Here is a 16,763-nt window from a genome sequence, read left to right as displayed (position 1 = left end):
CAGTCGGGAAGTCGGCGGCTCCGGGCCGGGCGGGACTCAAGTCTGCCCCGCCCCAGCCCGCCGAGAGAGGGGACCTCTGCTGTGAACCACGGTCCCCTGCCGGAAACGCGGGTCGCTCGAGATACAAAGCAGCTCCCCCAGAGGTTTCTGGGAGTTGAGGTGGCCGTGGGAGCGCACGTGCGAGGTGGCGGTCTGAGGTTGATTGACCGAGGGGAGTTGGGGGATGCTGTGAGTTGGGCTGGGGGAATGCGGGCCTTGACAAGTCCACAGTGGTTCTGACGGGAGGCGCTCGTGGGTTTGGGATTTAGTTGCTGCGATCAGCTCCTTCCGTTCTCCCCAGAACACCTCAGCTCTAATACATGGTGTTCAAAAGGCCCTCCCCTGCGTGCTCTACCGCGTCCTGGGTCTGCGGTCTTCCCCAGATTTTCTTCTGGGATGCTCACTTAAAATGTTTATTATCAGTTTCACACCATATCTTGATCCTGTCCAACGTGCAATACTTCCACATTCATTCTTTTTAAAGATTTATTTATTGCATATGCAGTATTCTGCCAGAAGAGGGCACCAGATTGAATTGTAGATGGCTGTGAGCCACCATGTGGTTGCTGGGAATTGAACTCAGGACCTCTGGAAGAGCAGTCAGTGCTCTTAACCTATGAGCCATCTCTCCAGCCCCACATTCATTTTTTTTTAAATATATCCAACTGAATCTAGTCAGTGCTGCATGCACTTGTGTAGGAGACCATCCCCTTGATCACGGGCAATTTATGGGGGCGGGGCACATCCCCAAAGAAAAAAGACTCCCTCCCTCTCTCTACCAGCTTCCTTCATTTGCCAATAGCTCCTCGGCTAAGTTAGGGGGTAAGCTGGAATAATGATTGGCCTGATCTTGTGCAGGTAATCAGTTCCTATGAGCTCATGAGCACAACAGTCATGGCGTGTCCAGAAACATTGCAAAGCGTTCCACAGCATTCCTCGCCATGCTCAGATTCTTTACAATCATTTCTGTTCCCCCTTACATGATGTTCCCCAACCCTTGAGAAGGTTTATATAAACGTCGCATTTAGGACTGTGGGCTGATCCTGTTTGTCGTTGACCTGCATCTAAGAGAGTGCAGCCAAGTGTTATAGCTCTCACTGGTTTTTTGTTGTTGGTGGTGGTGGGTTGGTTTGTTTGTTTTTTGTGAGACAAGGTCTCACTATGTAGTTCCACCTGGTGTGAAACTCTCAATGTAGACCACGATGGCCTACAACACACAGAAATCTGTCTGCCTCTGATTCCCAAACACTGGGATTAAAGGCAGGCGCCACCACACCCTGCCTCTTCTCGCTACCCTTTAATTTGTTTTAAATTCACCTTCATACACTAAGTTAGCGGCTGTGCTCCTGTTCATGACCACGTGTAGAAACAGGGACTGTGCCCTGCTGTTGCTCAGCAGATGACCTCACTGGCTAGAACACAAGTGACATAGCTATTATTAAAGCCACCGCCAGCCCCATCTCCTGACTCGAGATTGGTCTCCTTTTCCAAAGAACTCATGATCTCAGTAACTGAATTAAGATGACTCCCTGACTAGAGCAATCCAAGGAAGCCTTGAGGCACGTGCAGAACAGACAAGTGTAACAGAATTGACACAAGTCAGTGTAACAGAAAAGGCTGTTCCAGAATCAGACCGACCAACAGCTGGATAACTGACAGACACTGCTACTTGTCTCTTCACTGTCTGTTGTCATAATTCCATGATAGCAGAATACCCATTAATTTTGAATAAATCGATAAGGAATTATAGTAAAAAATATTCTGTATCCTGGCAAAAGGACTGACAGCACAAATTAAGGATATCGTATTCTTGGTTGTCAGGTATCAAACCAGCAGAATGCACAACACTAACATAAAAGGATTTACAAACCTCCAAAATATTTGAGAATTAGCACTACTCTAACTATTGAATCAAATCAACGAGCACATTTTGAAAAAAAATATAAAAAATATTTTGAAAGAAAGAGAATCAAGGGGCTGGAGAGATGGCTGTGTGGTTAAGAGTGCACACTGTTTTTGCAGAAGACCTGAGTTCTGTTGGGAGCTTACAATCACCTGGAACTCCAGCTCCAGGGGATCCAATGCCCTCTTCTGACCTCTGAGGGCATCCACACACATGTGCACATACCCGCAGAGACACACATAATTAAAAGTAAATCTTTCTGAATAACACAACTAGGTGATACCTATCAAAGTATCATTTGATCACCTCTCTAACTTGAATAAAATAGCCAAGTAGACTTTTTTTTTTCACCAAATCATTATGACTGAAAAAAAAATTAGAACTAAATGAAAATGCAAACACATCTAGACTTGTGACTGGCAACTAAAGATTTTCTTTTCTTTTTTTTTCAGAAAAAAAATGGAAGCTCAAAAGTAAGCTTCCATCTTAAAAATAAAAACTGGGTAAAGAATAGCAAAGTAAACCAAGGGCTGGAAAGAGGAAGTGACAGACAGACAGACACACACACACATACACATGCACACACACACACATACAGAGAGACAGAGACAGTTGCGACCCCCGGGAAGGGACCCCCGACCCGCGGGGGTGAGGTGATGAGGGTCGCTACTAATTTAGTGGGCCTTCACGAGCAGATCCGATCTGGAAAGTGAACTTCAAGAGGTTAATGGAATCAGGCTCAAGACAACGTTCGCTGATCAAGAGCCTTTATTTTTTGGGGCGCGCTGGAATTTATAGAGGAAGGACCTCAGGGGGTGGTACAAGCATGTCAATCAAGTCTCAATTCAAATATACACCAAATACGGTAAAGACAAAGCTGTAATTTTCCATCAGTCATTAGTTGCATTCCACAAATGCTTGTCAGCGTAAGTCAGGTGCAGGAATTAGGGAGGGGTAGGAAGTATTTAACAGAACACTATAATCTTTTGTTTAACAAAGACAATTACTCTGTAAGGGTACTTCCCCCCTGGCTAGGCGGGTGGGCTGCCCTGTGTAAATTTAACTTTAATGGTTAGCCTTTTCCTTTGTCTCAAGGGCATGTGTGCTCGCAGTCACGTAGGCGGAAGGCCAAGAAACGGTTGACAGACTCCATTTTGTTCAAGGTTCTAGCAGTCCCCAACAGACAGTCAGCTAAACACCAAACAATATTAGAAAAATCAATGAAACAAAAAGCTTTCAAAAATAAAACCAGGCCGGGCGTTGATGGCGCACGCCTTTAATCCCAGCACTAGGGAAGGCAGAGGCAGATGGATCTCTGTGAGTTCGAGGCCAGCCTGGTCTACAGAGCAAGTTCCAGGACAGCCTCCAAAACAATACAGAGAAACCCTGTCTCAAAAACCTAAAAATAAAAATAAATAAAACAGTGCATAGATAGATAGATAGATAGATAGATAGATAGATAGATAGATAGATAGATCCAAACTGCCCAAGAAATAAAAAAAAGGGCAGATGTAGGGTCACATGTCCTTAATAGCAATGGGAAGGCAGAAGCAGGCAGACCTCTGTGAGTTCAAGAGCAGCCTGGTCTTCGCAGCAAGTCATAGGCCAACCAGGACTACACAGTGAGACTCAGTCTAACATTTTTAAAAAGGAAATGGGAACATATTAATAAAATACAGACATCAATACTTTTCTTAGAGGCATTTGGGCGGGGGCTGGCTTGGATTGCTTTTGCTATGGAACCTGGCAATGTATTCATTGTTTTATTTTGTTCATTTTGGTTTTGTCCTAGGGTCCAATTCCAGAGCCTGACATAGGCTAGGCAAGTGTGCTACCACTGAGTTACATCACCAGTCCCATTAGGAGATAACCAAGCAAGCACTGCGGGCAATGTCATACCCACTGAGAGGTACACAAACAAACCTAGTTCTTAAAAGAACTTACAAATTACCAAGCTTGCTTAAGAAATGGACCAGCCATGCAGCCTTGGAAAATTGCAGACTAGTGTCTCTCATGAACATAGATGTGATGATCCTTCATTTAAACTACCTAACAGACACAAGCAATGCATTTCAGAGTAAGCAGAATGCTATTGTTTTCTTGTTTGGTTGCTCGAGACAGGGTTTCTCTGTGTAGCCCTGGCTGTGCTGGAACTTGCTCTGTAGACCAGGCTGTTCTCAGAAATCCGCCTGCCTCTGCCTCCTTAGTTCTGGGTTTAAAGGTCTGTGCCACACACTCCCTGGCGAGCAGAATATTCATTATCCAAAATGCTTCAGACCAAAAGTGTTACATTACTTTTTCTGATTTAGGAATATGTGCATACCATGACGAAATATTTCAGGGCCAAAACCAAAGTCTAAATATAAAATCCATTTAGGCTTCGCAAACATCTCCTATAACCTAGAGATAATTGTACACAAAACTTCTTTTAACGAAAACAATCTCGTAGCATTGTGTCACCTGAAAAATTTATTTGTATTTTATGTGCATGAGTGTTTTGCCTTCGTGTGCTTACATGCCTTGGGTGCATATAGTACCTATGGCAGCGAGAGAGGAGCATAGGATCCCCTGTAACCGGAGTTACAGGCAGTTGTGAGAACCAAATCCAAGTCCTCGGCAAAAGCAGCAAGTGCTCTTAACCACTGAGTCCTCTCCCCAGCCCTAGTAATTTGATAACAATCTTTTAGTTTTCTTATTTTTTTTTTTTTAGTACAACCTGTTACATGGGATCAGGAGTAGAATTGGCCACTTTTGACGTCATAGAAGCACTCAGAAAGTCTCAGACTTTGGAGCATTTTGGATCCCAAATATTCAGATTAAGGATGCTCAATTTGGACACTTCAAGACCACCTGGCGTCCATTCAGGAATGCAAAGCTAGTTCAACATTCAAAAATCAACTTATGTAATTTACCACAGTTAATAAGCCAAACAAAAATTGGAGCCAACTCTGTAGAATTAGTACAGAGGTTCTCAACTTTCCTAATGCTGTGACCCTTTAATACAGTTCCTCATGTAGTGGTGACCCCAGACCATGAAATTACTTTCATTGTTACTTCATAACTGTAATTTTTCTACTTGTGAATCATAATGTAAATGTCTGATATGCGACCCTGTGAAAATGCTGCTCAACCCCCAGAGGGCTTGCAACCAAAAGAGGTTGAGAACCACAGACTCAGAACCATAGAACTATTACCATGATCCAAGAGCCACACCCTCTATAGGAGCTAAACTCCCAGGCTGCCCTGATGGAAGCCGGAGCCCTAACAACTCAGAGAATGGGCAAGGATTTGGAGGAGACCACTGGCGGCAGCAGCAGCACCCAAAGCAGAAGAGTCAGGAAAAAGTGCCCTGTTTTCCCCCAACTGTCAGACTCCAATCTTTGTTGTTGTTTCCCGTAAAGAAACCAGTTGGCAAAAGCCTCTGGGAAAAACAATTGCAGACTTAAATATATTATGCAGGGTGTGGGGGGACTTGATGATAACCAAGGAAAGGCAGGCATACCGTCCACCAGAACCTACCATGAGACGGGCTGCCCAGAAATCACCCCTCGTCCTCTAGAACAACCACAGTGGAAGCTTGGGCTCCCTGTTTTCCTTTCTGCTACAGTAGGTGTTCAGCTTGGCTATGATCTTCTTCTTTTTTTAAGATTTATTGATTATGTATCCAGTGTTCTGCCTGCATGTATCTATGCACACCAGAAGAGGACAGCAGATCTCATTATACATGGTTTTGAGCCACCATGTGGTCCCCGGGAATTGAACTCAGGACCTCTGGAAGAACAGCCAGTGCTCTTAACCTCTGAGCCATCTCTCCAGCCCCTGGTTGTGATCTTTTCTTGTTGTTGCTATACAAGGCTTCACTATATGACCCTGGCTGCCCTGTAGACTGGGCTAGTCTCAAACTCAGAGATCCACCCACCTCTGCCTCCAGAGTGCTGGAATTAGATGTGTGTGCCACCAAGCCCAGCCACAGCCCCCACTTTAAATTTTATTTGTTGTTTACTGATTTGAATGTGTCTTCACATGTGCGCGTTTGTGGGTGTGACTGCCCATGTGTGCACTGTGGAGGGCAGAAGTGGACGTGGGTCCATCACCTTCCACTTTACGTTTTGAGGTAGGATCTCATGGTGAACCTGGAGTTCACTGTTTCAGCTAGAATGACCTGCCACAGGCTTGATAATAAGCATCAGAAAGCCATCCTTTCTTTCTCTTGTTTGCACATATTTCTCCAGACAAATTCTAATCCTTTTGTTCCAGTCTTATTTAAAGTTCTAGGCCCTTCCCAAAACAGGTTCTACATGTCAGACCATATTTAATTTCTTTACACATTAGAAAGTTTCTATGTTATTAAACTTTAAGCATAATACACATGCTAATTGTCATCTACCTGAAGATACTTCCAGTATCTAAACAGTTCTGATCATCTAAGTCATATTCCCAACTCCAGAGTTCATAGTTTAGAAATAGTATTGCTGATCTAACACGTTTTCTAAGCACTGTCCATGGGTCGGTGTAGTGACGTCCTATAACTGTATGTTTTCCTGCTGTCTATCTAATGAACTTCCCCATGATGGAGACATAGGTCGGTCACCCTTGACACTTTCTAGCAGGACACGGTCCACAAACGACTCAAGCTGGTGCCAAGAGTAAGAACTTAGAAGCATTTCTCCTGTCAAACTGAGCTCCCTGCCCCCACCACTTCTTTAAATGAGCTGCTGCCGATGGCCTGGACACATGTGCCACAATGATGACTTCCTACATGACATGCTCTCCCAGAACTCATACCTGCTTGTTTCCATCTGGGCCCTCGGTCCCAATAAAGGCATTAGCTCACAAATGTCCCTCCATGTTCCTTTTGGGTGTGGCCTCTGTGTTCTCTGCTTATGTGTGTCGTAATCATTGGAAGGATGTTCTCCATTCAAACTTAATGTAGTCAACCATGTTGCTAAGCATCTCATCTCCACTAAATAGACATTATACAGTGAGTTTTTAGAAGAATTACATAAATAACATTTATGTTTTTAAAAGATTCTGATTGTAAAATGAATGATAAACTTGAAGGAAACAACAGCAATTACAGACATTTGGAGAAGTCCAAGTGACACAATTGTGTTTCGGAGCATGGTAACCGGAACAAAAATAAATGGAAACACTTAGCAGGTGTATACACAGGAGTTGGTGACACAAAGGGATGCCTGAAATGACTCAGCATCAAGAACTCACCCATGATGGACATTTTAAGAACACTGCCTGAAGACTTCGCCACGGTCCTTGCATTCCTAAGAGCTCTCTCACGTGTGTGAATCCTTCCCCATAGAATGAACAATCTGCTTGGAAGTTAAATCCTCTAAAGAATGGCAACAGTTTGTCAGTGGCTAAAGGATTTGCCAGAGGGGACACCGTTTTAAGGCTTCTTTCCAGTATGGCATCTTTGGTGACAGTCAAGGGATGACTTTGTTCTGAATGCCTTTCCACATTTGTCGAATACGCAGGGCCTGTGACCCGTGTGAAGTCTCTGATGCTGAGCACGGGAGGAGCCATCGCCAAATGCCTTTCCACACTCGGTACATTTGTAAGGTTTCTCCCCAGTATGGACTCTCTTATGTCTTACAAGGTAGGCAGTATAACTGAAGGCTTTCCCACACTCGTTACACTCATAAGGTTTCTCTCCTGTGTGGACTTTCTGATGTCTGGCGAGATAGGTACTTCTTTTGAAAAACTTACCACACTGCTTACATTCAAAAGGTGTTTCTTCTGTGTGACTTCCCTGATGAGTGCTCAGCTGTGAACTTTCTCTGAAAGCTTTCCCGCATTCCTTGCATTTGTAGGGTTTTTCTCCAGTGTGAATTCTTGAATGAACAACAAGATGGATACTCTGCCGGAAAGTTTTGCCACACTCCCTACATTCGTAAGGTTTCTCTCCAGAATGTACTCTTTGATGGCCAGTGAGTGACATGCTGTGGCTGAAGGCTTTCCCACAGACGTCACATTTGTAAGGCTTCTCTCCTGTGTGGGTTCTGTGGTGTACGGTCAGCGATGACCCACTGCGGAAAGCCTTTCCACAGACGTCACATTTGTAAGGCTTCTCTCCGGTGTGAATTCTCCTGTGCAGGGTCAGTCCTGTGTGCATACTGAAGACTTTCCCACAGTCAGCGCAATCAAATGGCTTCTCCCCGGCGTGGTGATGCCGAAAGTGACGAGTTAGCGACATGTTATACCTGAAGGCTTGGCCACACTCAACACACCGAAAGGGTCGTTTGTCGCTGTGACACCTCTGATGCTGAGAGAAGGTAGAGCTGTCCCGGAAGGCCTTCCCACATTCCTTGCACTTGTAGGGTTTCTCCCCCGTGTGAATCCTCTGGTGCTGAGCCAGATGTGCAGGCTGCCTGAAGGATTTTGCACATTCCTTACACTTATACGGTTTTTCTCCGGTATGGATCCTCTGATGTACAATGAGGTATGAATTCTGGCTGAAGGCTTTCTTGCACTCCTTACACTCGAAGAGTTTCTCTCGGGTGTGAGTCGTGTGATGTTGGGCCAGGTGATGACTCTGTTTGAAGGCTTTTCCACACACTGTGCATTTATATGGTTTTTCACCCGTGTGAATTCTCTGGTGAACAGCAACAGATGAGCTGTGGGTAAAGGTTTTCTCACATTCGTTACATTTAAAAATGTTCTTTCCTGCCCAGATTTTCTTATATCTTCGTGCCTTGGGATTTCTGGAGAAGCTTTTCTTATTTGACCTGTGACTATAAATAGTCTCTTCTGCATTGTCCAAAAGGAGCAATTTTGAAGATTTGGAGTATTTATAGCCTATTTCTTTAGTGTGAGTTTCTTTATGAGTGACTCTTTCTTTCATGTGAAATAGCATGCTTTGATTCATCATTTGTCTTTCAAAAAGGTCTTTACATTTCCACCTTTTTCCAGAAGTGGGGCACTCATAACCAAAACTTGTCATTTTCTCCACTGACACATTATCAGACACAAAATGTTTCAGAGATAATTCTTGTGTCTTGTGTACAGATTCTCCATCTGAAAAATGTAAAAAAAAAAAAAAACAATAATGTGTTGTAGCCCACAAAGCTACCCACCCAAAAGGGCGGAGATATGAAGATTAGACAGGTGGGCTATTTAAGGAAAGGAAAAGTATTCTGTCTCTCTCTTTTCTCTGGAAGCCTGCCATGCCTTCTGTCCCCCCAGCCTATATGTAGACAAATATATTATATTCCATACTGCATTGATCTCCCATCTCAATGTGTTCTATTAACAAAAGAAACATCTGAAGTGAAATAATACACAACTACTTAGTAAATTCCATACAATTACACACAAGTATACCAACTGTAAACTGTGCAAGGCTGTCCCTAAGCATAGAGCTTGTCATAAATAATTTCAACCGACCATCAACTCTACTGGATGAGAAATTGCATAGGAGACTGGCAAAGCATGCCTCTGGGTGCCTATGAGGTTGTTTCCAAAGCGGATTAACTCGGGAGGCAATGCCTTCCCTGTAGGTGACGTCACTAGTCAGTACACGGGGAGCCTGGACTAAAGGACAACTCAGGAGCCTGGGCAGGCTTCTGTTTGCTTTCCGGCTGCCAGGAGTGAATAGCTTTCCCCCACCATGCCCTTCCTCCAAGCTTCCGCATTGCCGCCAGCCCCGAAGCCACGGGGCCAGCTGACCAAAGCTGGGAACCTCTGAAACCACAGGCCCGAAGCAAACCCCTCCTCTCTCCCACTGACTACAGCAGGTGCCGTCCGAGTGACAGAGACAAATGCGGCAGCGGGAAGAGCAGGGAAGGAATGGCAGCGTGGGAAGATGAACACACAACCCAGTGCGAGGTGAGGTCTAGGAGAAGCAGTTCCCAGGGAGCACGGGATTTGTACCAGACTACAGCTAAACTCACTTCAGTCTTCCACCTTGAAAACTACGTACTTATGGGATGGAGAGATGGCTCAGAGGTTAAGAGCACTGGCTGCTCTTCCAGAGGTCCTGAGTTCAATTCCCAGCAACCACATGGTGGCTCACAGCCATCTACATGCCACAACACTGTATACATAATAAGTTTAAAAAATAAGTATTTATTTATTTATTCAGTATGTATGGATGTCTCGTCTGCATGTACATCTATGCACCGTGCACATGCCTGGTGCCTGCAGAGGTCAGAAGAGGACGTCACATCCTCTGGACACGGAGTTACAGACAGCTGTGAACTGCCATGTGGGCGCTGGGAACGGAACTCAGCTCTTAACGACTGAGCCACTGTTCCAGGACCATGTCTCCTGCTTTTATATTAGAACATGCAGCTAATTTTGTTTAACTACCGACATATTTAATTACTATTGCTTCTCAGAACTCTCTCAGAGATACTCAGCAACCACACACACTATGCTTTATAACCTCCCTCTAGGATTTTATTTGTTTGTTTGTTTGTTTTGGTCTTTTGAGACAGTTTCTCTGTGGATTTGGAGGATGTCCTGGAACTCGCTCTTGTAGACCAAGCTGGTCTTGAACTCACAGAAATCCACCTGCCTCCCGAGTGCTGGGATTAAAGGCGTGCGCCTCTAGGACCTAAAGGCAGCTGCATGGTTATAATTTCGTAAACAAAAAACAGTGCTCCTAAGGTCCATCCTGTATATGTCTGTGTTCCAGTGTACCAAACTTTTTATATCTTATACAACTCAGGCTTCATTCATTTTCTTACTTTCAACAACTCAGGAAAAGTGGCACGTTTTAGGCCAGTTAGTGTAGGGTTTTGTAGTTATCGGTGATGGTTAGGGAAAGGTGTCTCAGTGAGGGACTGTCCAGATAAGACTGGCCTGTGAGCATGTCTGAGGGGAACCACCTTGCTTGCCTGAATTGATGGGCCTGCCGGTGTAGGCAGCACCATTCTCGGCTCTGCGGCCCTGGACTGTCTATTAGTAGAGAAAGCTGGCTGAGTAACAGGCTCCACTCTCTCTGCTGTGACCAGCGGCTTCGTGATCGTGTCACTGTGAACTCCCCACAGCCATGGACTAGTGTGGACTTGCAGGCTAACAGAAACACCGTGCGCCTCACAGCTGCTTCTGTCAGGGAGCTTCATGACGTACACACAGCAACAGAAAGGGAACTGGGACATTCTCCTTTGTAGAAACCGACTTACAACAGAGACCAGAGGGAGGCAGAAGAGGAGAGTGAGGTATAAGGGAGTCCGTGCCAGGCAAGGGAACTTCTGTTCACACCCAGGACCGTTGTCCTAAGGCTTGGGAAGAATGCCTGGGAAGTCCCAGCGAGGAGGTGGGGCCTCTGAAGGTGGGAGCCATTCCCTAGAGAGGTTTTCCACCTGCTGCTCGCATTCTCACCTTGTGATGTGCTTTCTGTCACCTCACCCCTCATGTCCCAAGGCGCCTTCCCGTGCTCTAGTAACGAGATCAGATGTGACTTGGAAACGCAAGCTCCTGCATGGGGAAAAAAAAGACAAAAATGGCTACGTTTGGGTTGTTTTGGCACATAAGTCAGGCAGACTACATAAAACTCTGGGATAGTTGAGTGGCTGCTGTCAACAGTCAACCCCACAGAAATTAAACTATTCTTATAGTGTGCACCATGGCCCCTTTTGGGGGGGGTCATATATCAGATATTTACATTACAATTCATAACAGCAGTAAAATTACAGTTATAAAGTAGCAACAAAAATAATTTTATGGTGGTGGTGTCACCACAGCATGAGGAACTGTATTAAAGGGTCACAGCATTGGGAAGGATGAGAACCACTAGTCTAAGGAAGGTAAAGAGGATGCGACAAGGAACTTGACAGCAAGCTCATCTAGGAACACATAGGGTCCCCAGGCTTACAAGGGTCCATATTAGTCTCTCCAATAGCAAGCATCAGAAGATAGTTTAAGACATTAGATTTCACTGATTTAACACAAGTTAATAAAAAAAAAAGACACATATTTGGGGGTCACTGAGATGGCTCAGTAGGCTACCAACCTGATGACCTCAGCTGGTCCAAGTCCTGTAAGTCACCCTCCAACTTGCACATGGCATACATGTGTCCCCTCATGTAAAATCAATGTCCCTCCATACAAATTAATGTAACAAAACGTTTTGCAAACATATTCGCAGAGTTAAATTCTACATGTACAGTGTTGCGGGGTATCAACCAGAGAAGACTGCTCGGACATGGGCTTTATCCAATAGAAAGTCTTTATTAGCCAGACGGTGACTACACTGGGTGTTTGGGATCCCAGTGCAGCATTGAATCTTTCTCAGGGTGAGCTTTTAAGCAGGAAAAAAAAAAAAAAAAAAAAAAAAACCATGTTCTGGGTCCTCACACTTCAGTTAGCCAGAAGCAGAGCTAAAGAAGTCAAAAGGCAAGGTTAGTGCATTCAGAGACTTCCCCAGAACTATGCGGACTGTGACGGCTTAGGTCTTTGTTTCATTTGAGCTGGGGGTGCTGTCTGCTGGCTGCATTTTACAGCCTGAACAGCACTTCCATCATGGAGTCAGTTGCGCTAGGTCTGAGGCCCCATTACGGCAGTAAACAGGCCATGCTCTTCTCCAGCCCTGTTACCACCTGACGGTGAGGACAGCAGAACAGAGAGGCAACATACAGCAGACGTACCTGCTGCAATTCCCACCAACTCTGGGTTTCTAACTGCCTAAAGATATAACCACAAGCATCTGACAAGACATCAAATTCACGGACTGCACTGAAATTCTCATCTAACCCTGACACGATAAGCAAAGCTTTAGTAGTAAAAATGTGAAAGGTGGCAGCTGGAGAGATGGCTCAGAGGTTAAGAGCATTGACTGCTCTTCCAAAGATCCTGGGTTCAAATCCCAGCACCCACATGGCAGCTCACAACTCTCTGTAACTTCAGGATCTGACCCCTCACACAGACATACATGCAGGCAAAACACCAATGCACATAACATAATTTTTAAAAAATTTTTTTAATGTGAAATATGCTTAAGGATAGATCCTGGATTATCCGCCGGGAGGATGCTTACCCACTGAGACCAAGTTCCAGTAGTTCTCCAGCACCACAGTCCTGTACAAACTCCTCTGAGCAGGATTCAGCCGCTCCCATTCCTCCTGGGAGAAGTCTACCGCAACATCTTTGAATGTCACTGAGTCCTGAGATGACACAAACACATTTACAAGGTTTTGTTGCATCCTTATTCTTTTGTTTGGGGTAGAGGTGGCTGTCCACCTTGCGAGTCAGTTACTAAATGAAGGAAGACACAAAAGACTACATCTTGTGTCATTCCACTTATATGAAATGTCTGGGAAACCCAAATATGTAGCTAGAAAACAAACTAGCATTGGCTGGGAGTGGGACAGAGATTAAGTGTGCTGCTTGGGAGGTGAAGATGCCTATGGTCAGGAGTTCAAGGCCAGCTTGGGCAACAAAATGGGCCACCGCTTCTCATCTTGAAATAAAAAGAAAAAAGGAAAGGATAAAATGACTCATGATGGGTGAAGGTTACTTAAAAATACAACAACAACAAAACCCAACACTCCTTTTCTTCTACACCCTCAAAATTTCTTGATCTCTGATGATCAAAATATGTGGGGCTCTGCCTACTTGCAACCAGCCATCTCTGCTGTGGGTAGCAGGTGACAGTGCTCTAACTGAACCCAGCCTGGATCACATTCCCCAGACAGTGTCATATGCCACAGACGGAGGGTTGGATGTCACAGGCTTCCTCAAATTCAGATGCCAGTTACAAACCCCATGTTATTATTTTAGGGTCAGAGGGAGACAGAAATTCATGTAGAGGGATGCATGTCCATCTAACCTGGAACCCAATTCAGTAGTACCAAGACACCTGTTTCATGAAAAAAGAAAACAAGCCATGGACAAGAGCCCAAAATGGTTAAGAAATGTACATTCACTTTAATCCCAGCACTCGGGAGGCAGGGGCAGGTGGATCTCTGTGAGTTCAAGGCCAGCCTGGTCTACAGAGAGAGTTCCAGGACATCCTCCAAAACAATACAGAGAAACCCTGTCTCGAAAAAAAAAAGAAAAGAAAGAAATGTACATTCAGAGCATGGTGGTACACACCTATAATCCTACTACTCAGGAGCATGAGGCAGGAGGATTGCTATGAGTTTGAAGCCAACCTGGGCTCCATAGTTATATTCTGTCTCCCATCCAAGAACTAATCAGGCCCAAGCCTCATTAACTTTCAAGAACCAGTGACACCAGGTACATTCAAGGTGCCTGCCATGCACTAGGAAGATTCTACATCATGAAGGAGTGTGCATAAGGTAAGGAAACAGAACATTCCAGAGTGGGCCCTATGCCTCATCGCTTGCTAGGCAGTTAAAGGATGATGCCCGTGGGAGAAGGAGCAGCCAGGTCCTGGGACAGACTATGAACAGAATTTCCAAAGTCGTGTTACTCAGTGCCAATCATCAAGACCCCATCTCATAAAGGAGAACAGACACAAACTAACCTGTAACATGGCTTCCATTAGTTCAAGGGTGACTTCTTGCCTTCTCCTCCTGGCTGCTCCCTTGGAGAACAACTGTGTCCTGGGGAGTCCAGACTAGAGGAAGAGAATGTAGGGAGAGCCAAGGTCTGCATGCTTCTCCTGCCAGCATTATCGGTGTCAGCTGCTCCGCTCTTTCCTTCCTCCCAGCTTCAGCTGGTCCAAGTCTACAGAGCCGGCTGAGAGTAGGGAGGCTGCTCCAATGTCACTGTCCACTTGGCTCCATCTAAAGCCACCGACGACCCCAAACTGTGAATCGGATCCGAGTCCTGCTCAGTCGTTACCAAAGAGGCGTCCTCCTGCAGGAGATGGGAACTAAGACAAAGACCCACTCCTGGGCAATGCGCAGAGGGTAAGAGACCTTGGAACACTGGGTCCTAAATGGGATGTCTTCCTCAAACTCATCCTCCCAGGGATCAGGCAACCATGTGGGAGAGGATAAGAGCCAGCGGGGATGGAGGACGCCAAACAGTGTCTTCTAAACACAACAGCACTGACACTCAGACCAACTCACAGAGACCCTGGCAGCATACACAGAGCCTGGACAGGGCCAAGGCAGATGGGGTGCCCGTGCTGAGAGGGCAAGTCGACAGGAACCCCCATTTCTAGCCCAGAAGCTACCTCCAGTGGTCATCCGCTTACAAAGGAAAAATTAGCTTTTCCCCCAAACGAAGCCTCGCCGGGTATACACACTACACTGAAGTCAGGCTTCATGCCCAATAATAGATGGCCACCACAAAGTTGACTCAATGGCATTTGAGGGAGTTTTTTCTCTGAACACTTGGTTGTCTGGGCATTTTTGTTTTGTTTTGTTTTACCTTACTGGTCTGTTGCATACATACCGTTAGGGTTTCTGATTTTGTGTTTTTATGGGTTTTGTTTTTGTATGTGTATATCTCTGTGTACATGTTTCTCATACTTTGTCTCTGTTTTTTTCTGTTTGTTGTTTTATTCTGATTTACTATTTTATATTTGCCTGTTTTCTTTTTTATACAATTTATTTTTATTTATTATGTATACAGTGTTCTGTCTGCATGTATGTCTGCAGGCCAGAAGTGGACACCAGATCTCATTGTAGATGGTTGTGAGCCACCATGTGGTTGCTGGGAATTGAACTCAGGACGTCTGGAAGAGCAGTCAGTGCTCTTAACCTCTGAACCATCTCTCCAGCCCTATTTGCCTGTTTTCTAAAGAGAGAGAAAAAGAAGGCATGGAGTTGGATGGGCAGGGAGGATCTGAGAGGAGATGAGAGAGGGAAACCATGATTAGAATATAGCATATGAAAAATTTATTTTCAATAAATAAATAGTAAAATCACCTAGGAGACATAATGCTGGGCATGCCTGAGGGCGTTTCCAGTGAGGTTTAACTAAGAAGCTGATTCACCCTGTGGGTGGCACCATCTCGTGGGCTGAGACCCTGGGTTAATTAAAAAAGGGACGAAGAGGAAATTCAGCTCTTGGTTCATGGCTCTCGGCTTCCAGCCTGCAAAAGCAATGTGACCAGTCTCCTCACTCAGAGAGAGAGAGAGAGAGAGAGAGAGAGAGAGAGAGAGAGAGAGAGAGAGAGAGAGAGAGAGAGAGAGAGAGAGAGAGAGAGGTTTTTTTCAGGGAACTGCCCTGCTGCTTTGGCAGGCCCCACCCCCAAAGGTGTCTGTGTAGATGCAAATTAGGCCTTGTCAACTCAGATGCAAATGAGGCCTAGTCAGCTAGTGAGAGCTACAGGTTAGGAAAAAAAAAAGTGACTATTTGGGACATAGTATAGTTTACAATCCTTAAATGATTCTCAAAGGTACTTAATGGTTATGTCCCTTTTAAAGGACATTTACTAATACTTTAAATAGTGATCCCAATTCACCTAAATAGTTGACTAAGGAGGGTAGACAAATCCTTCTACTGTTATGGTCCAACTTCAACAGTTCATACAAAATTTAAAAATAAAAAAGGGGGAGTAATGTCCCCAGTCCCCACATGATTCATTGAATAATCCACTCCTCATTTAAAAAATTTTAAAATGTAAATGCCAGTGAGCAATCTGCTTCAGACAGATTCTGGCATAATGAAACTTGAGCAACTATTGCTCAGGTCAAATGAAAACATCCATACACTAGACAGTGGAGAAGACCCTAATTTGGGGTCGAGGGCATGTTTGTGTTTTCTTGCAGAAAAAGAATAAAGCTTCAGTAGCTGTCACAACATTTGGTGAGATGCATGGAGCAGAGAAAACTGGACCTGAGACCATGGGAGCCTGCCCAAGCCAGTTCGAGATCTCCTAAATCAGTGTTCCTGACCCTTGATGTCATCAAATCTACAGCCCGAGAAAGAAATAAAACAGTCA

The 16,763-nt window shown here is 44.9% G+C and overlaps 1 protein-coding gene and 1 long non-coding RNA gene across 2 annotated transcripts; one reads left to right on the top strand and one right to left on the bottom strand.

Moving 5' to 3' along the window:
- Positions 1–3,445: 3,445 nt before the first annotated feature.
- LOC101829660 (zinc finger protein 471) lies at positions 3,446–14,578 on the bottom strand. The gene is made up of 4 exons (XM_005085649.4): positions 14,391–14,578; positions 12,939–13,065; positions 11,285–11,380; positions 3,446–8,974 (listed from the first exon to the last, which is right to left on the bottom strand). The coding sequence occupies exons 1-4, from the start codon at positions 14,406–14,408 to the stop codon at positions 7,347–7,349; spliced, it is 1,869 nt and encodes a 622-aa protein (XP_005085706.2). The 5' UTR covers positions 14,409–14,578; the 3' UTR covers positions 3,446–7,346.
- Positions 9,506–14,778, top strand: LOC121135366. Its single transcript, XR_005872511.1, has 2 exons — positions 9,506–9,784; positions 14,577–14,778. It is a non-coding gene; the product is annotated as an uncharacterized LOC121135366 (long non-coding RNA).
- The last annotated feature ends 1,985 nt before the right edge of the window (positions 14,779–16,763 follow it).

The sequence above is a fragment of the Mesocricetus auratus genome, unplaced genomic scaffold (genome assembly GCF_017639785.1).
Source record: "Mesocricetus auratus isolate SY011 unplaced genomic scaffold, BCM_Maur_2.0 Super-Scaffold_100037, whole genome shotgun sequence".
Taxonomy (NCBI): Eukaryota; Metazoa; Chordata; class Mammalia; order Rodentia; family Cricetidae; genus Mesocricetus; species Mesocricetus auratus.
This window is presented reverse-complemented; position numbering and strand designations above follow the sequence as displayed.

What these genes read in the sequence shown, in the direction of transcription:
- LOC101829660 (XM_005085649.4), bottom strand. An exon ending in CTGGAACTTGGTCTCAGTGG is followed by an intron (nt 11,381 to 12,938) that starts GTAAGCATCCTC and finishes TTCCCCATGCAG; the next exon opens with GAGCTTGCGTTTCCAAGTCA. An exon ending in GACAGAAAGCACATCACAAG is followed by an intron (nt 8,975 to 11,284) that starts GTGAGAATGCGA and finishes TACATTTTTCAG; the next exon opens with ATGGAGAATCTGTACACAAG.